Below are 16,632 nucleotides of genomic sequence, written 5' to 3'. Positions count from 1 at the left end.
TATTTAACAAAGTAAAGAGTGTAAAATATCAATTTATTTAACATGCTTAGTTTTTAATATCAATTATAGATCTTTAATTTCTAATTTATTTTTATTTGAAACTTTAGATACGCATAGCTGGAAAAAAAAATTAATTTAATTTAAAAAAAATTTTTTTAAAACAAAATAATAAATTTAAAAAGTTTAAGTAGATTTTTTTTTTAATAATTTGAGTAAATTTTAATTAATGCTTCGATTTGAAACAAAAAACTCTTTAAAATTATGTTTTGATTCAAAAAAATTTTTTTTTAATTAAATCAATTTTTTTTAGTGTAGGTAAAGTATTCGGAAGGTTATCGTTTATTATAAAATGTACAAAAACTCAATTTTATCTTTTTTATAACATAATCTCGTGATAGTATTTTAAGAAATAATTAGTATTAATTAAATGAGTAAACTTAGGAAGATTTACAGCTTTATTATAAATTAAAATTCGGTGGTAATTAGAAGCTCCTATTACACCCGAAATTCCGGATGTAAATAGAGTCCTTTTTAAATTACTAATTTATCATTTATAACTTATAATTATTACTAATATATGCAAAGAAAGTATACGTAAGAGATTTACGGCTGCCCTTTATTAAATTTTTATTATATTCAAAGTTTTTGCTCAGTAAAAATTTTTAAAAATAAATATTATAATTTTTGTGATGTTAAATTAAGATATTTTGTATTACAGAGCAGCCGCGTAAGTTCAATTGCTACAAAATATAACCTGTAAAATATCCAGCTTGTCGGTAATTGCAATAATTCAAAAAATTTACCGAATTTTCCCTCAAAATTTTATAAAAAAATTTTATTTTCGAAATTGAAAATTTTTTACTAAAGTTGAAAATTGAAAATTTTAAAAAATTGTTTGGATGTAAAAATGTCAAAATTTTATTTTTTTAAATCTAACTTAAATTAATTACGTTTTAAATTTTTGAAAATTTTTAATTTTCAAAATTTCAAATTCTGCATTAGAAAGTTAAAAATTTTTTTATACTCCTTTCTGGTATTTATACCGCGTAATTTATAAATTTACCTAAAAAGTATACTCAAATATAAATAAAATTTTAAAAAACCAAAATTTGCCGAACCTCCCACGCCACCCACGATTGTAAGAAAAATTTTTCTATTCACGAACAAGATAACAAATCTTTTAGTCGTCTATCCCGAAAGACCTCTAACTATCATCAGGTTACTTTTGCACCAATGAACCAATATATACCAATAATTAGACCAATTACGAATAATGAGATTTCCTAGAGGTAGCTTGACTTACGTTAAGGACATAATAGACACCCTAGAGCGAACCCTACCCAGATCAAGGATCCCTAGCAAGAACGGCGGCAAGTTCCTTGACCTGATCTCTGTTGGCATGCACAGAAGCCTTGGCAGTCCAGATCATGTCAGCAAGAATCTCATCGCTTTTCTCGTCCATGGCGACAATAGCCGACAACTGAGGATTGAATCTGTAGTACGGGACCCCGGACATAGAACACCAAGTCCTGGCGCGATCCACCACCCTCCCATCAGCAGCAGTGGCCTGGTCGACGAGCAAATTGCCCAGCGCCGAGATGCCCATGCCCAGTCTCATGGTGTCCCAAATGCTCTCCGGCCGGAAAACATCAATGTCCTTCATAGGCGCGACTGGAACAGCTCCAGTGCCCAGAGAGACCACCAAGGACAGCGGAGTGGTCTCTTCTTCCCTGCCAGAAGCCCTCAAAGCAAGATTGTACTCATGGATCTCCGTCATGGCGTCCAGCGTGGGGTTGTTGGCGATCAGCCCTCCATCCAGGAACCTCCCAAAGGCCCTGAAGTACGAAGGAGCCGCTCCAGTGGCCCTCGCAGCCTTCCAGAGCAGCTGCTCCTCCGGTCCCAAGGTCGGCTTGAAGTTAGAATTGTGCGGGATCTTCATCAAGTAGCTCGGCGAAGGATAATTCCTGAAGAGGTGCAAGTCCACGGGTTTCCTGTCAGCCAGCACTCCAGTAATCATCAGCTTGGGCGCCTTGATGTCCGCCATCACCGTGTCAGCCCCCAGACAATCCTTAAGCACCTTCTCCAGATTCTCGCTGCTGTAAGGCCTCGAGCCGACAAACGCGTCCTGCTTGATTCTGAAGTACAGCGCTTGGCATTCCCTTAAGCTCTTCCCCGCAGCCATCCCTAGCGCGAGAATCCCCCCCGTGGAAGTCCCGGCGATCCAGTCGAAGCAAGAGACAACGGGCTTCTGCAGAACCGCCTCAATCTCGATCAAAGTCTGGACTAAAACCAGGCCTCTGATTCCCCCGCCGTCTAGACAAAGCAGCCTTCCTCCCTTGAGCTTCTGCGTTCCTTGGGAGGCCATCTTCGCCATGCTCGCCACGTAGAGCATCTGGTCTAAGACGGTCCTGGGGATGGATGTAGGCGGCTCTGGAGGCGCCACTCCGTTGAAGGTCTCACCCTGCCTGCACCCCAAACCACAATCCTTTATCGTGCTGTCGCAGCGCTTGGCCCCGACAGCGTGCAACGCGTACAGGATCTTCTCCCCGTCGCCTTTGAGCTCCACCAAGTGCCTGGGCGACTCGTTCTTGAAGTTCTTGGCGTCGATGTCGGCCCCGAAGCCGATCAGCATCTGGACCACCGAGAGGGAGCCTCCTTTCTGGACCGCCAAGTGCAGGGGGGTGTCTCCGTGGTTGTCCGCCAGGTTTATGTTCGCCATGTGGCTCAGCAGGGCCATCACGCAGTCTAGTCTCTTGCGCATCACCATGATGTGCAACGCGGTCCGTCCGTTGAAGTTCAGCGCGTTTATGTCGCAGTTCGTTTCGATCAGGGCGTTGACCACTTCCCGGCTGGAAGACCAGTGTAAGGGCGTGCCTCCGAATTTCATGTCTTCGGAGAACAAGGAGTTCGGCTTGTCGCTCATGTAATCTGCAACGTAGCTGGGCCCGTTGGCGGTTGACTCGCTGGCGGAGATGTTCACGTCAGCCCCGATCATTAGCAAGGCCTTGACGCAGTCCGGTTTGTCATTGTGGCAGGCCACGTGCAGCGGAGTCTGGCCCTGGCTGTTCCTGCTGTTTAGCACGTTGGGAGAGTTGGCGCCCAGCGCAAAGATTATGTCCTTGGTGGACTTGGCCGCGTAGTGGTACACTGTGTTGGCAGTGTAGTCCAGGTGTTCTACTGACGCGTGCTCGTTCATCAGCAGGATGACCATCTGCAGGTTGTTGGTCTGGATCGCCACCTGCAGAGGCGATATGCCTGTCGTTAGGTCGCTGCTGTTCAAATCCTTCCTCACTGCTGCGTCCTTGAAGGCGTCGTACAGCGCCATGTAAGCAGCTAAATGGGCCAGGGTCCAGGTGGGACAGCTCGATAACGTGTCGCAGAGCTTCTGGATCCTTGCTACGGTGTTCAGGTCCTTGTAGATCTGAACCAGCGTCGGGACCTTGTCTTTGTAGACGGTGAACCGGACCTCGGCGACCTCCAGGCTCTCGGACCGGAAGAGGCTGAAGGAGTGGATCAGCGTCTCTTGGCAGGGACGGTGTAATACTATTTCATACTTGTCATTCTTGTCACCAGGTCCGTACAGCATGATTCCCTCCTCCCGGCAGTGGATGTGTCGGTTGCTGTATTTGTCCGATCTAACTTCCAAGACTATGTTCGGGGCCGTGTCTCCGAAGACGATGTTCCGGAAGACGTTGTTCGCGATGTCACCGAGCCATGTCATGTTGCAGGTTTAGGTTGCTTATTTTTGGCTATTGATTCGAAAGGGTTACGGTTAGGCTATTTATATTGGTACTTGAACTTTGTTTTGATTTATAGTTTATCTGAAAAATAATTATGTAAGTTGGCGTTGACATTGATCGGCTGAGCGAACTTTAATATACCGCTACTCAAGGAATTGACTGATGACAATGACGATTAATTATTTGTGATGATTATTATTGTATTGAGTGTGTAGGTGTAGTTGTAAGTGCTTTGGTTAGAAGTTACAATTAAATTGAGGCGATTAATTGGAATGACACGCGATCTAAGATGATGAATAATAAATTATTATATTCACCTGGATCACATAGTTTTGGTTGCTCTGATGACTTTGTTAAGCTTCTTATGTTTAATTAAAATTTTTGAGGAACTTTAATTGTACTGCACTTAAACTTATTGCTGCTGACAGTCAGCTGTAATTGACAAAACTACGCAGAAGCAAAGAATTTATTTAGATTCACGCGAGTTTCACATTGATCTTTGGTCGGCTTAAGACATTTCGAGGCTTGCCGAAAGGTGGCGGTAATTTATGAAAGCGTGGGTCAGTCTGTTTTACTAAACGATGATTTGGTAGCTTTCTAATTTTTTATTGGTTTTGCGCTGAGCTGGTAAAAGTATTTTAATACATTTTTTATTTATATTTTTTAAACTTAATTTTAGGATTTTTTTAAAATTATGTTTTTGATAAATTTATTTTTTATTGATTTTAATTATTGCGGGGAATGTAAGAGTCCTTCGAAATAATTGTTTCGTCAGAATTTCATTTGAGGACTGTTTATTTAAATTACCGTCCTTCGGAGTTATTGTTCCGAGAAAAGGGGAAAATTTTACACAAATAAATAATTGTGTTAGTGAATTTTTTTTTGTGGGAATTTAGAGTGGGTAGTAAAAGTTATTATTGCGAAATTGGGGTAATTTCGGGGATAATCGGGATAATGATCATTTTCAGAGCCAAATAATTTAGAATTTATTACCCTCCAGAAGGCGTAATTAAATTTGCTTTTATTAACGTTGTGTTTAAATGACAGAGCTCGAGTTTTTTTTATTGTAAAAAGTAATCTATAATTTTTTAATGCCAGCTATTAATTTTATTTGTCTTCTAAAAAGTCGTAAAATATAATATAATTTTATGAATTTGAAAGTTTTTTTAATTATTAGCTAAAAAATTTGATGGATTTAATAAAAAATAATGGATGATAAATTTTATTAGTTATTTTTTTATATTAATTTATTTTTTTACTAAATAAAAAATAATAATTTATTTTTTTGGATCAATAATTAAATTTTAGCTTAATTTTTTTAAATTAAAAAAATTTGCAATTGATAATTTTAATTTTAAAAAATAAATTTTTCCTGATAAAAAATAAAAACTTGATCTTATTTATTTCTAAAGCTCGTCGCCAAGTCCGGGGCATGGGTGTATGAACGAGCAAGGACTCGTGTGTTCCTCAAATCCTCAATCTTCCTTTCATATTCCTTGACATCCTCTATTCAGCGTTTGACATTATATTATATAGTAGAAGGCGAACGGCTGTCTGTTGGTGTAGATTTGCACCCACACCTACCCTCATATTCCTGATTCGCGAGTGCGCATTTGGAACCGCGCCCTTACGCGAGCCAGTCCCGATAACGGTAGTCGTGCTTCACCCGCGGTTCGCGTGGCCCGACCATCCGCTAACTACACTAATTATTCAAAAAATTACTCACCCGTATGTGTAATAACAATCACCCCAAATAAAAAAACTATTTAAAAATAAAAGCGACTCGCTCTTGGCAACTCACCATTCAGTGAATATTTCACTTATTACCAATCGCAATTAAACGGGCACAATTTATCATTCATTGTTTTTACTTAAAACTACCGATCCAGTCTTATAATAATTATAAACTCTAGTTATTTTATTGATAATAATAAAATATGTATTTTAAATTTACAAACCCCCAGTGGCCTATTAAATAATTCAACCACGAAAATGTACTCAAATGCTGGCTTTAAATTAATTATTAAATATTCTACAGCACTCACTGGTATTAATTATTTCGATAATGAATTTTAATGAATTTTATTATTCATTTTGACTATTTTAATTTTATTATGACGAGTGATACATTGAATTCTTTATTTTTTGTAATTGTGAATAAAATATTTTATTTTAAAATATATTAATAATTTTTAATTTATTTTTCAATAAAAATTGTGTTGAAAAATTATAACATAACAATGAATTTCAAAGGAGCCTAATATAAAAAAAAATTAATTTTCTATCACAGTCTTCATAAAAAATTGTTAATATTTTAAATTTAAAAAAAAAAATAAATAAAATATTACTGTTATAACTAAAATAAATTATATTGAAGAGTACAGAGTAATCTCCAATGAATTTATAAATTTTTATTAATCTTAAAGAAGTAAAAAAAAGTATAAAATGAAATTTAATAATCAGATTTAAAAATAAAAAATAAAATCACGATGTTTTTCATGTAAATTTTATTAAAGATTGTACTACTTACTGAGTATTTTATTTTTTTATTTTTTGTTGAATGCTATACGTGTCATATGTCATATGTAAGCGACAAGGCTTGTAATTAATTATTTTGTTCATATGTGGTTCATAAAATAAAATAAAATTGTGGAAAAAATTTTCTAGCGTAAAAAAATTAATTAATAAAAATAATTAAAAAAAAAGACACGTGTGAATAATGTGTGAAATTTAAAAAACTTAAAAAAAAAATTTTTTTAAATTGGAAAAAGAAGATTGAAGAGGAAAAGTGTGAAAGGGAAAAGGAAAAAGAAAGTGTGGGGTGATGCGAGGTAGCAGTTCAGAGTTGCTGCTGGACGCGAGCGGGCAGAGCCACCGAACGACGACGACGGGGACCCTGACGGCGACGACGACGATCCACAATTTGTACAGCGGGCTGAACCACCACAGCCAGAGCAGCGGCGGGATCTACGACAAGCAGGAACAATCGGAGCTTCGTTGTCGCAAGCTGTTGGAGCTCGGGTTCGGAGCTTCCAGACGGCAGCCGCCGAGGCGGACTTGCCGTCAAAGGTTCAATTTCTACGCGACCTCGGCCCTAGCACTGGTTGCGACCTCGGGCGGAGCCGCCCTCCTCTTCCTGGTCCCGCTGTACGTGGACCCCGCGATAAGCACCCTCGCCGCCGACTTCTCGCCCCATCCTGTTCTGTGCACCACTCTCAGGAGGGAGGAGATCCTCGGGATCTTCAACTGCACTTGGAGCTCCTGCAGGGAGGGCTGCACCAGTGATGTTTATAGATGCACTCATATTTATGTTACTTACTCGCCAGAACTCAATTTTACTAACGCCAGTTTGTGGAGTGAAGATATTTACGATGGTTTGTGGAGGGCACAAGGGTGGGCAAAATTTTGTGGGCTCAGGATATGATTATTTTTTTTTTTTTTATTTAAAATTCTGAAAGAATAATTTAAAGAATTTTTTTTGAGGTTTTTTAGGTAAAAATCAAAATTTTGGGTAAAATATTAGATACGATTAGTATTTTTTTGTAGAGGGTGGAATCCTCTATAAACAAAGGTCGGATGTCTATTTTCAATAAAGCTGAATAGTTGAAAATTCAATTTTTTAAATATTCAAGAAATAATTAAAAAACATTAAATAAAATTTTTTTTTTGATACGATAAAAATATCTCAGTACTTTTTTGTAGAAGAATAAAAAATGTCTGACATATATTTTTTGTAAAGTTGAGAGTTTAATTGAAATCTCAATTTTTCATATATTTAATTAATAATTTAAATAAATTTAAAAAGATTAACTTTTACTTTTTTTAATTAAAAATTTTTTATTCTAGAATAACTACAAGAGATGCGATAAAATCATTTGAGTACTTATTTTTTATATAGAGAATTAAATTTCCTATAAGAAAGAATGAATATTTCAATTTTATGTATCAAAAGATCAATCTAAAAAAATATAATAATTTTAAAAATTATAAATTAAAAAAAAAAAAATGTTTAAAATTCTCTCCTAAGCCCACAAATTTTCAAAAAAAATTTTTTTTAAATAATTTATTGAATAAAAACTAACAAAATAAAATTTTTCAGGTCTACCAGAAGTGGAAGCAGTTCTAAAGGTTAATATAAAAGGATGTGGTTACCCGCCGGTAGTTGATTGTGATAATTTCACCCGGGAGCTTGGATACGAGGGCGCTAGATTTCCTTGCCACTACAGCCGCGTTAACGGCAGCATAGTGATGGCGAATTACAACCGCGAGGCGCAACTAGAAATAATAATCCACTTTTTTGCGGCGCCCTTTGTAGTGACACTTGCCACGAGTGTTGCACTCTGTGTTATGCACTGTGATTGCCGGTGCGTGGCACCTTCCCCTCGGCATGCACGTGGTATGAGAAAAATACGTACTAATAACCTCAGGTACAGAAATTGCAAATACAAACTTCTTACTATTAAGTAACAGTAATCGCATCGCAATCGCAATCGCAATCAAATAGACTTAGATCCCATACTAAATAATAATAATAATAACAACAACATTATTATTATTATCATTATTAATTAATTATACTCATTACATCAGTATATTATTTTACATATAAAAGCTTCTCACTGCTAAGCTACTTCTTTTAATTTTACTTTTATTCCCCCTCATTATTTTTATTATTATACATACTTTTTATTATTATTATGATTATTATATTTGTACAAATAAAAAGTTAATTAAATGTGAGCTGTGATATTATATGTTGACTGAGCGATAAAACAAAATAAATTTTTTTTATGACAAAAAAATTTATTTCTTCTTTTTTATTTCATACTCATTTTTATTTACCTGCTGATTAGTATTAATTAGAGCTTCGTTTGTTTTTTAGAATTTTAGTTTAGAAAAAGTTTTCTATTTTTTTTTTTTATTTTTAATTAGAAATAGTTTGTATCAATTATTTTCATTGAAATAAATAAAAAATTAATTTTTATTCAAGAAAAATGTGCAATAAAATTTTGTCTATAAAATAATGAATTTATTTACAAAATTATTTTAATTTTTTTTATAACTATGCAAAAAAAAAATTGAAATTTTATTTCTAAAATATAAAGAAGTTTTTTTTTTTAATTAAATTTTTAAGATAAAAAAATTTATTAAATAAATTATTTTTGTAATACATTCAATTTATTTTTTTTGACACAATCAGGATTCGAACCCGCGACTTTTATTTAAATTCCCGCGATTTAAGTATCAAATAATTTTTTTCCTCTAACTTATAAACTTCTTACTATACATAGTATACCTGGCTCAAAAAAAAAAAAAAAAAAAAATACTGATTTAAAAATCGAAAAAGAAAATTAAAAAAATGTTGAACTTTTTGTAAATAAATCTTAAAAAGTTGAAATAAAATTAAAAATAATGTAAAAAAATTTTTTTTCAATGAATTGCTAACTCTCCTGTGTTAATTTTAATTATAAAAAAAATTATCTAAAAAACTCGTGCTAGTTTAAGCGAATCAATAACTGAGAATAACAAACAAACAAACATCTAGGCATCATTACCAACCAGAACATTATCATGAATCTGATCAGTACACAGAGCATCAGTATGTGCTGGAATTAGAACGGATATTACTACCAATTAGAACACCAGACAAATAGAACGATTCTAAGAAAATGGTCAATAAATGGGACAATGTCATTAACTAGGTCGCCGTTAATAATTAGGAACATCAGTTATCAGTTATTCAAACTCCGCTGGGACACTCGGAAATGATATCACGCCCAATTTTGAGCTTTACTTATTATATAAGTTAAATCAAAAGGACTTCATTGTTTGTTAATGATCATCAATACTGAGACGAGAGAGATCGATCAATAAATTCTTAGTCAATATTAATTGAAGCCCGCGGGCGTTTACCTCTGATTAAAATTTAAAAATAACTCTAGCTAAGAAAGTTTATCAGAATTGTGTATAAATATAATAATAATAAAAATTACTATTTTCAGTAATTATTTAAAAGTTTGGAGGCGGTTACATGAGGCACCTTACGTTGTGGTATACCCGTACTATACCCCTGAACGTGTAACTAACAACTCTCGATGTAGTACATATATACACAGTACACGACATTACACTATAATTTTCACATTATATCAAAAGTACGCACGGAATGAACTAGCCTTCTGTGCCGTAGGTGCATCCATACCCGGCTTACTGTTTATTTACGCTCAATACAAGGTGTAACGCCTTTTATTCCACGTATGAATATACATACAAATATCCACATCGATATACTCGCTGTTTGTGACAGCCAATTTAATTAATTCATGACTTATTTTTTTTTAGTTTATATTCTTTTATCAATAGAACATCTGTTATTCTATTTGTTTTCGATAATTGCACTCTTAATTCAATTAAACATTATTCCAAATCACTAATTATTTATTATTCATGTTATTTGATATAATTATTCTTGACAATATTCAAAAAATTAATAATAATCTTAAAATGAAAATTTATCATTATGACACTAACAACAGTAATAAATTTTCATTTAAAGATTATTTTTATTATTTAATTAATAAAGAGAAATAGTTGTTGTTTTTAGCCTAGGTACTTGATCCAATTCTTGAAGAATGCCTAATTTTTATTATTCTTTCACTATACAATATTTTTCGGTACGAGATCTCGTACCATCAGAAAAATCTCAGATGAAAATACAACAATTAAAATTTTATTTATTGTATTTTCATCTGAGATTTTTTTGTGAGATCTCATACCGAAAAATATTGTGTGGTGAAAGAATAATAGTAAAAATTAAGCATTCTTCAAGAACATTTTCTAACAGCAAATCAAATTATTTAAAAAAATTTTTTTAGCATAAATAGATTTTTTATCGTAAAGTTATTTCTTATAATTATTCTTGACAATAATGATCGTAATAAATTTTCATTTCAAGATTATCATTATTATTGGCTTGAAAATTTTTGAATAATAATAATGAATTTAAAATTTTTTGTAAATTTAAATGTAACCAGGACTCGAACCCGCGACCTTTAACTTTAACATTAGATTCCGTTTTTTTAAGAACATTTTCTAACAGCAAATCAAATTATTTAAAGATTTTTTTTTTAGCATAAACTAAAGTCATAAATAGGTTTTTTATCGTGAAGTTATACTGTCGTAAATATAAAAATTAATCGATTAATTGAAATACATTGAAGAATCAGTGCATCTATTAACAGTGTTTTATTAATGAACGGCATAATAAGTGATTCTTTTTATAATATTGACGGCAATACGTCAAAAGTAGTAACTTTAAAAAGTTTTAATTATTTATAGAACGCGCGTTATTAATAATATCAAGTGTTAATTGACTTTTTTTTTTATTGTTCTGTAATATATGGACTCAAAAGTTTAACTAGAGCAGTTGTAATTAAATTTTTTATATTGAAGTGAAAAATAAGTTACTATTGTTATTATTATTATTGCTTTATACCGGTTAATAGCTTCAGGCGGAAGCTTTTCAATTACGACCCTTTAAAGTCACCGTTTCATCACCTGGAGCATAAAAAAAATTCACTTTTATTGAACTTATTTCTTTTTTAATATTATTTCAATGTATATAATTATTTTTTTTTCTTTCTATTCAATTTATCTTGAAATAGGAACTTTATAAAATTTTATTTTTAATTTTTCATAGATTTTTTTATTTTATTGTAGATCAGTATAATTTTGCTACGCATAGATAGTTAATGTATTGCATGGCCTTTGAAAAAGTATTATTAAAAATTAACGCAAAAATTTTTTTCATTTTAATTTTTTTACAAAATTAAAATTCTGAATAAAATTAATCGACTATAAGATAATTAAAGTGTAAACTTGAATAAGCTTCAATAACACTCAAGCACCCAGTAAACAGACTACAATTAGACCATCAGTACGCTCTTTGTGTGTAGGTCACTAATACATTACTTATGAACTAGTAAACACATCAAAGCGCACAACAAACAGTTTAAAACCGAGCTTTTTATTTAATTTACGCCTTTAATAATTCAAAAACAATTAAACTGTAATAAATTAAAATCAACGATAATGAATAATAATAAAAACAGTAAAATCAGAATTTAAATAATTAATTTATGATATTTTTTAATTGTTACAATTTTATAATTATAGAAAAAAAAAAATATATCATTTTAAATAAAAATAAAAGTCATTTAAATATTTTTTCAACTACTTAATACTTAATAATTAATTATTCTTCTTCTTGTGTTGATTACAAAAAAAAAGAAAAAATTGTAGTTGTAAACTATAATGTGCCAACTGAGAAATCCACTTGAACTTTGTACCCAGATCGATGTCATCCAATGAAATAAAACGACCGAAAATTTAATTTCCCTGGGGTCTTGGTCTTAATCTTCTAAACAGTAATTAATTATTCTGTCCTTGTCCTCCGAAAAATGAGCATGTACCGTGTCAAAATAAATTGACGGACACAAATTTGTTAAATGTAACAAATGTTTTTTTTTTTTTTTTTTATTTACGAAGCGATAGAATAATAGTAAACAATGATAGTCAAGTGTTATATGAATTATTTTGATTGTAGCGATCAATCGATAAGCAATAGAGTGGACAGAAGAGGACATCATGCACACTGCGACTGCGGAGAAGTGACACGGCCGTTATGACGAAGGGAGGAAACGACTGAAAGTGTATTAGCAACATCTCAGTCGGATCTTTAATGTTAGACATTAATAAATAATTATTTATTTATCAAATAATTAATAACTTCGAAGCTGCTATTTTGGATATATGAAACTAAACGCTACGCCTTGATCTTCCACTTGGATTAAGAATCTATCGAGTAGTTTAAGTTATTTATATTTATTAATTAACTAACTAACTAATTGAGTGATTAAACAATTATTGATGAGGGAGTACTTCTACGACTCGATAGTGGATAGAGGATTATTATTATTCTTGTAATGTTATATTGCTGTTGATGAAATTGAACGATTGAATTAGGAATAATTTGGACAGAAAAAAATTAATTTGATTTATTTAAGGTAGCTTCTCCGAGACAGTTCAGACAGAAAAATTTACACGTTACACGGACGCTGAAAAAAAATTAAAATAATTCGAGAAAAAATTTCTTGAACCAAGAAAATAATTTTGAAGAGGGAAATTGTCTTGAATTAAGTAAAATTTTCTTTAAATCAAGAAAAATTTATTTAGTTCAAGAATTTTTCTAAAATGAAGAAGATTAAGTTCTTAAAAATTATTTACTTGATTCAAGAACATTTTTCAAAAACATAAAAAATATTAATTAATTTTGTTTTGGATAGTAAAAATTTTTTTTTACCGTCAAGTTAATTTTTTTCTGAGTAAAAATTAATAAATAAAATCGAGTGCGATAAGATTTTTATTTAAATATTTAATACTTTTATTAAATATGAATACAATGGTAGGGGTATAATAATCAAATAGGAATCAAAAAGCAGGCGACTCTGCTAATAAATTGTTAACGTGCTTTTAATTTATAATTTATCATAAATGATAAATGATATATGATGTATAATATATTGAGGAGTGTATGTTGAGAGTTAAAACCTGACTCAAGCTTTAGAGCTCCACCGGTATTGATTGATGCAATAATAATGATGGTGAGGGATTCGTTTGTTACAATATATGTCAACGCTACCCGTTATGTAATAATAATAATATTAATTATAATAATAGATAGGAAGATTGTAAAGTAATAAATTAAAATTAAAATACGATAATAATTATAAAAAACAAAACGATGACAGTCATTGGAAAAATTTGCCCGCATTTTTGCTGTATATGATTATTTTCAAGAGAGTTTCAAAGTGCTGAGGTCATGAATTATTTAGGCCTTGTTAAAGTATTTTGGCTGAGTTTTTACTGTCGGCTATTAAGGATGAATAATTTTTCACCTTAAATTTAATAGGGGCAATTTTTTTTTTGTATAAAAAAAAATAATAGGATTTTTTATTGATAACATTTTTTTTATGATTCGCTTAAGCCTCTTTAAATTTGATAGATATTTATCGAAAAAAAAAAAAAAAAATATTAAATAAGCTGCATCACTTCTATTCATGCCAGAAATATGAGGTCAAAAGTTCAACGTCGCGGAAAAATCATAAATTTAATTGAAACGTTGCCCAGTCTTAGAAATTTCAATCAAATTATTTTTATTTTTTTTCTTTTATAAAAAATTTTTATTAGCGAGCATAAAAAAATGTTATTAAATTTTTTTTTTTTTTAATAAAAAGTCTATATAGTAGGCCTAAAAAATTTTTTTTATTATTATTAATTTCGATAAAAATTATATACTCACATTTTGTCTTAAAAAAATTTTTATTTTCAAATTTTAAACGAATTAATTGATTTAAAATTATTTCAAAGCTTAATTTTGTGCAAATTTGATTTTTTATCATTTTTATTTAGTTAAATAAAATTAATTGAACGATGAAATAATTTTTTAAAAATACAGCAAAAATGATAAAATAAAAGTATCTAATAAAAAAAAAAAAAATCAAATGAAATATGTCTTCAAAATGAAGGATTACTAACTACCGTAGATTGTTCTTCATATCCTTGTATACGAAAAAGAAAAAATTGAAAAAAAAAAATTGTAGTATTTAGATATGTGTACAATATATATAAAATATAAAAATAACAATAATAATAATAAAAAAAAATAAAATCACCGTTTGTGGATTTAAACTCGGCTTACAAAACTATTTTAAAATAGAGCCAGTGGTGTTCATTGTGATTAAATATATAAATACCAAAACATAAATAATATTATTGTGCAATAAGGATGCTTTTTTATTTTATAGACGTTACTATGTTTATAATTAAATATTGTTACAAGTGAATTTTTTATTTATATACAAACTCCAGAACTGAAGGTCACTTTTTGACCCAAGAAATTTTTTTTTTTAGAATTACAATTACCGGACCAAACTCAATTTATATTTTAATTTGACCTGAAAGCTCGCAGTTAATTTTTCTTTTTGCATTTTTTCATTAATTTCCACGTTTTATCTTCAGTCAAAGCTCAAATATAATTTTATTCATAAAAAAGTCGCAACACGTTCATTAAAAATTAATTTTTCTCTTAAAAAAAAAAATTAAAATTTTCTGCTGTCAAAAAAAGGCCTTCAGTTTTTTTCCTAATTGTTAAATTAATTGAATTTTTTTTTTTTTTATTTTTCAACGACGAATTTACTGAAGTAAATTACTGACAGGGTCTCATAGTTATAAAGACAAAAAAATAAAAGTAGGGTTACGCGCTTCCTCAACTGTTGAAATATAAGAATAAAAAATTAGATAAAAAAATATATATTGCCGAATCAAAATGATAAATTGTTAACAGACAGTTGATTCTGTATAATCAAATAAAAAAAAAACCCGTTATCAGTTTTATAAAATTTATTTAGAATTATTATTTATAAATATAAATTAATAATATAGAATTCTCGTACTTGTATATTTATATATAACATATACTAAAGAAAAAAAATTATGATAAATGATATATTGTTTGTATAGTTGACAACGAGTTGGTTAAATCTAAAAGGTAGAATAAAAAATCTAATTTTTTTAAACTGTCTCTATTTATTAATTTTTTAATTTATTAAAAAATAATAATTTATTGTTTTTTAGCATGAAGAACACGGAAGAGGTATTTGTCATATAAGAACAATGCTGAAAGAGTACGACATTGAGCATTCACTGAATAGGAATGAATTAAGGGTAACGCGACGCTTTACTGTAATTTATTAGAGTACTGCAAGCTGAGTGAAGTACTGCAGGAAATGTGTGACACTGAGTCAGTAATATTTAATGGAATTCCACCTTTTCTTCTCTCCCTTTTTCTCTCTCGCTCACTTTCTTCCTACTTAACCTCTTCTTTTGCACCTTACCCTCGAGAATAAGGTTTTGTCCCTCCCACAACAATGCAAATATCATTTTTTATAAAATTACACTTTATACTTGGCATACTCTCAGCTCCAAACGCTAAATGTCAATTTGCATATTCTTGCGGTCATTTATTATCATATCATTATTATTATTATTATTATTATTATTATTATTATTATTATTATTATTATTATTATTATTATTTTGTTTATAGTTATAGTTTATTATTATTCTAAGTAATGTTTATTATTATTTTGTTATTAAATGCTCAGGGGGGGTTATCCCCGGAGTCCGATTCTCCGAGAGCCCAGCCTGAGCTCTATCCGTTACTGCTGGACCACTCCGCAAAACAAGGCGATTAGTGATCACAGCAGGCCAAAGTCATTTCCCTTAAGAGACGGAGAGAACCAAGTATAACAGCCTTCTGCATCCGAACTGCCAAGAACTCAGCTTTTGATGAGCAAGCTGGAACTTTGGCAAGTGAGGATACAAAAGACTGTTTCATCCCTCCTAGGACGCCAACAATCAGGACGACAAGCTTGACACGGTAACCTGGGTAGAGTTTGCCAATTTCAAACCGGAGATCCTGATATATTTGTCTTTTGTGCTCTTCTTTGGCTGAGATGTTGTATTCAGCCGGGGCCGAGAACTCAATGACATAAATGTCACGAGTGGCCTTGTCGAAGAGCACAATATCAGGTTTGTTGTGATCTATCCGCCGGGTTGTTGCAAATGGCATGTTCCAATAAATTTTGCAACTGTCATTCTCAACAACCTGGGGAATATCTCCTGGCAAATAAGGCAGCACTGGTGTCACGTCAATACCGTAGCAATGACGAAGATAGTAGTACAGTACTCTCAGGGCAGCATTGTGACGCTGGATATATGCACCTCTCGCCAGCACAGGACATGCCGACAAAAGGTGCATAAGCGTCTCCGG

General features: G+C 31.5%; 2 protein-coding genes across 2 annotated transcripts; one reads left to right on the top strand and one right to left on the bottom strand.

The window, feature by feature from the left end:
• Positions 1–31: 31 nt before the first annotated feature.
• On the bottom strand, positions 32–4,192 carry Ipla2-via (calcium-independent phospholipase A2 VIA). Its single transcript, XM_074242385.1, has 2 exons — positions 4,058–4,192; positions 32–3,821 (listed from the first exon to the last, which is right to left on the bottom strand). Exon 2 carries the CDS (start codon positions 3,719–3,721, stop codon positions 1,346–1,348), a length of 2,376 nt encoding a protein of 791 aa, XP_074098486.1. The 5' UTR covers positions 3,722–3,821; positions 4,058–4,192; the 3' UTR covers positions 32–1,345.
• A 1,944-nt stretch (positions 4,193–6,136) lies between these two features.
• On the top strand, positions 6,137–15,449 carry Teh1 (tipE homolog 1 phospholipid transfer protein). Its single transcript, XM_074242327.1, has 3 exons — positions 6,137–7,114; positions 7,840–8,167; positions 12,346–15,449. Exons 1-3 carry the CDS (start codon positions 6,565–6,567, stop codon positions 12,425–12,427), a joined length of 960 nt encoding a protein of 319 aa, XP_074098428.1. The 5' UTR covers positions 6,137–6,564; the 3' UTR covers positions 12,428–15,449.
• The last annotated feature ends 1,183 nt before the right edge of the window (positions 15,450–16,632 follow it).

This window comes from Cotesia typhae, unplaced genomic scaffold (assembly GCF_013202065.1).
Source record: "Cotesia typhae breed Kobodo isofemale line unplaced genomic scaffold, CoteBio_Ctyphae contig_4, whole genome shotgun sequence".
NCBI lineage: Eukaryota > Metazoa > Arthropoda > Insecta > Hymenoptera > Braconidae > Cotesia > Cotesia typhae.
The sequence above is the reverse complement of the archived record's forward strand: the minus strand, read 5'-3'. Positions and strand labels throughout refer to the sequence as shown.

Excerpts from the sequence above, each read along its gene's own strand:
- Ipla2-via (XM_074242385.1), bottom strand. The coding sequence starts at position 3,721 with ATGACATGGCTCGGTGACATCGCGAACAACGTCTTCCGGAACATCGTC.
- Teh1 (XM_074242327.1), top strand. The coding sequence starts at position 6,565 with ATGCGAGGTAGCAGTTCAGAGTTGCTGCTGGACGCGAGCGGGCAGAGC. Across the intron at positions 7,115-7,839 it reads GAGTGAAGATATTTACGATG|GTCTACCAGAAGTGGAAGCA; the intron begins GTTTGTGGAGGG and ends AAAATTTTTCAG. Across the intron at positions 8,168-12,345 it reads ATACGTACTAATAACCTCAG|CGATCAATCGATAAGCAATA; the intron begins GTACAGAAATTG and ends TTTTGATTGTAG.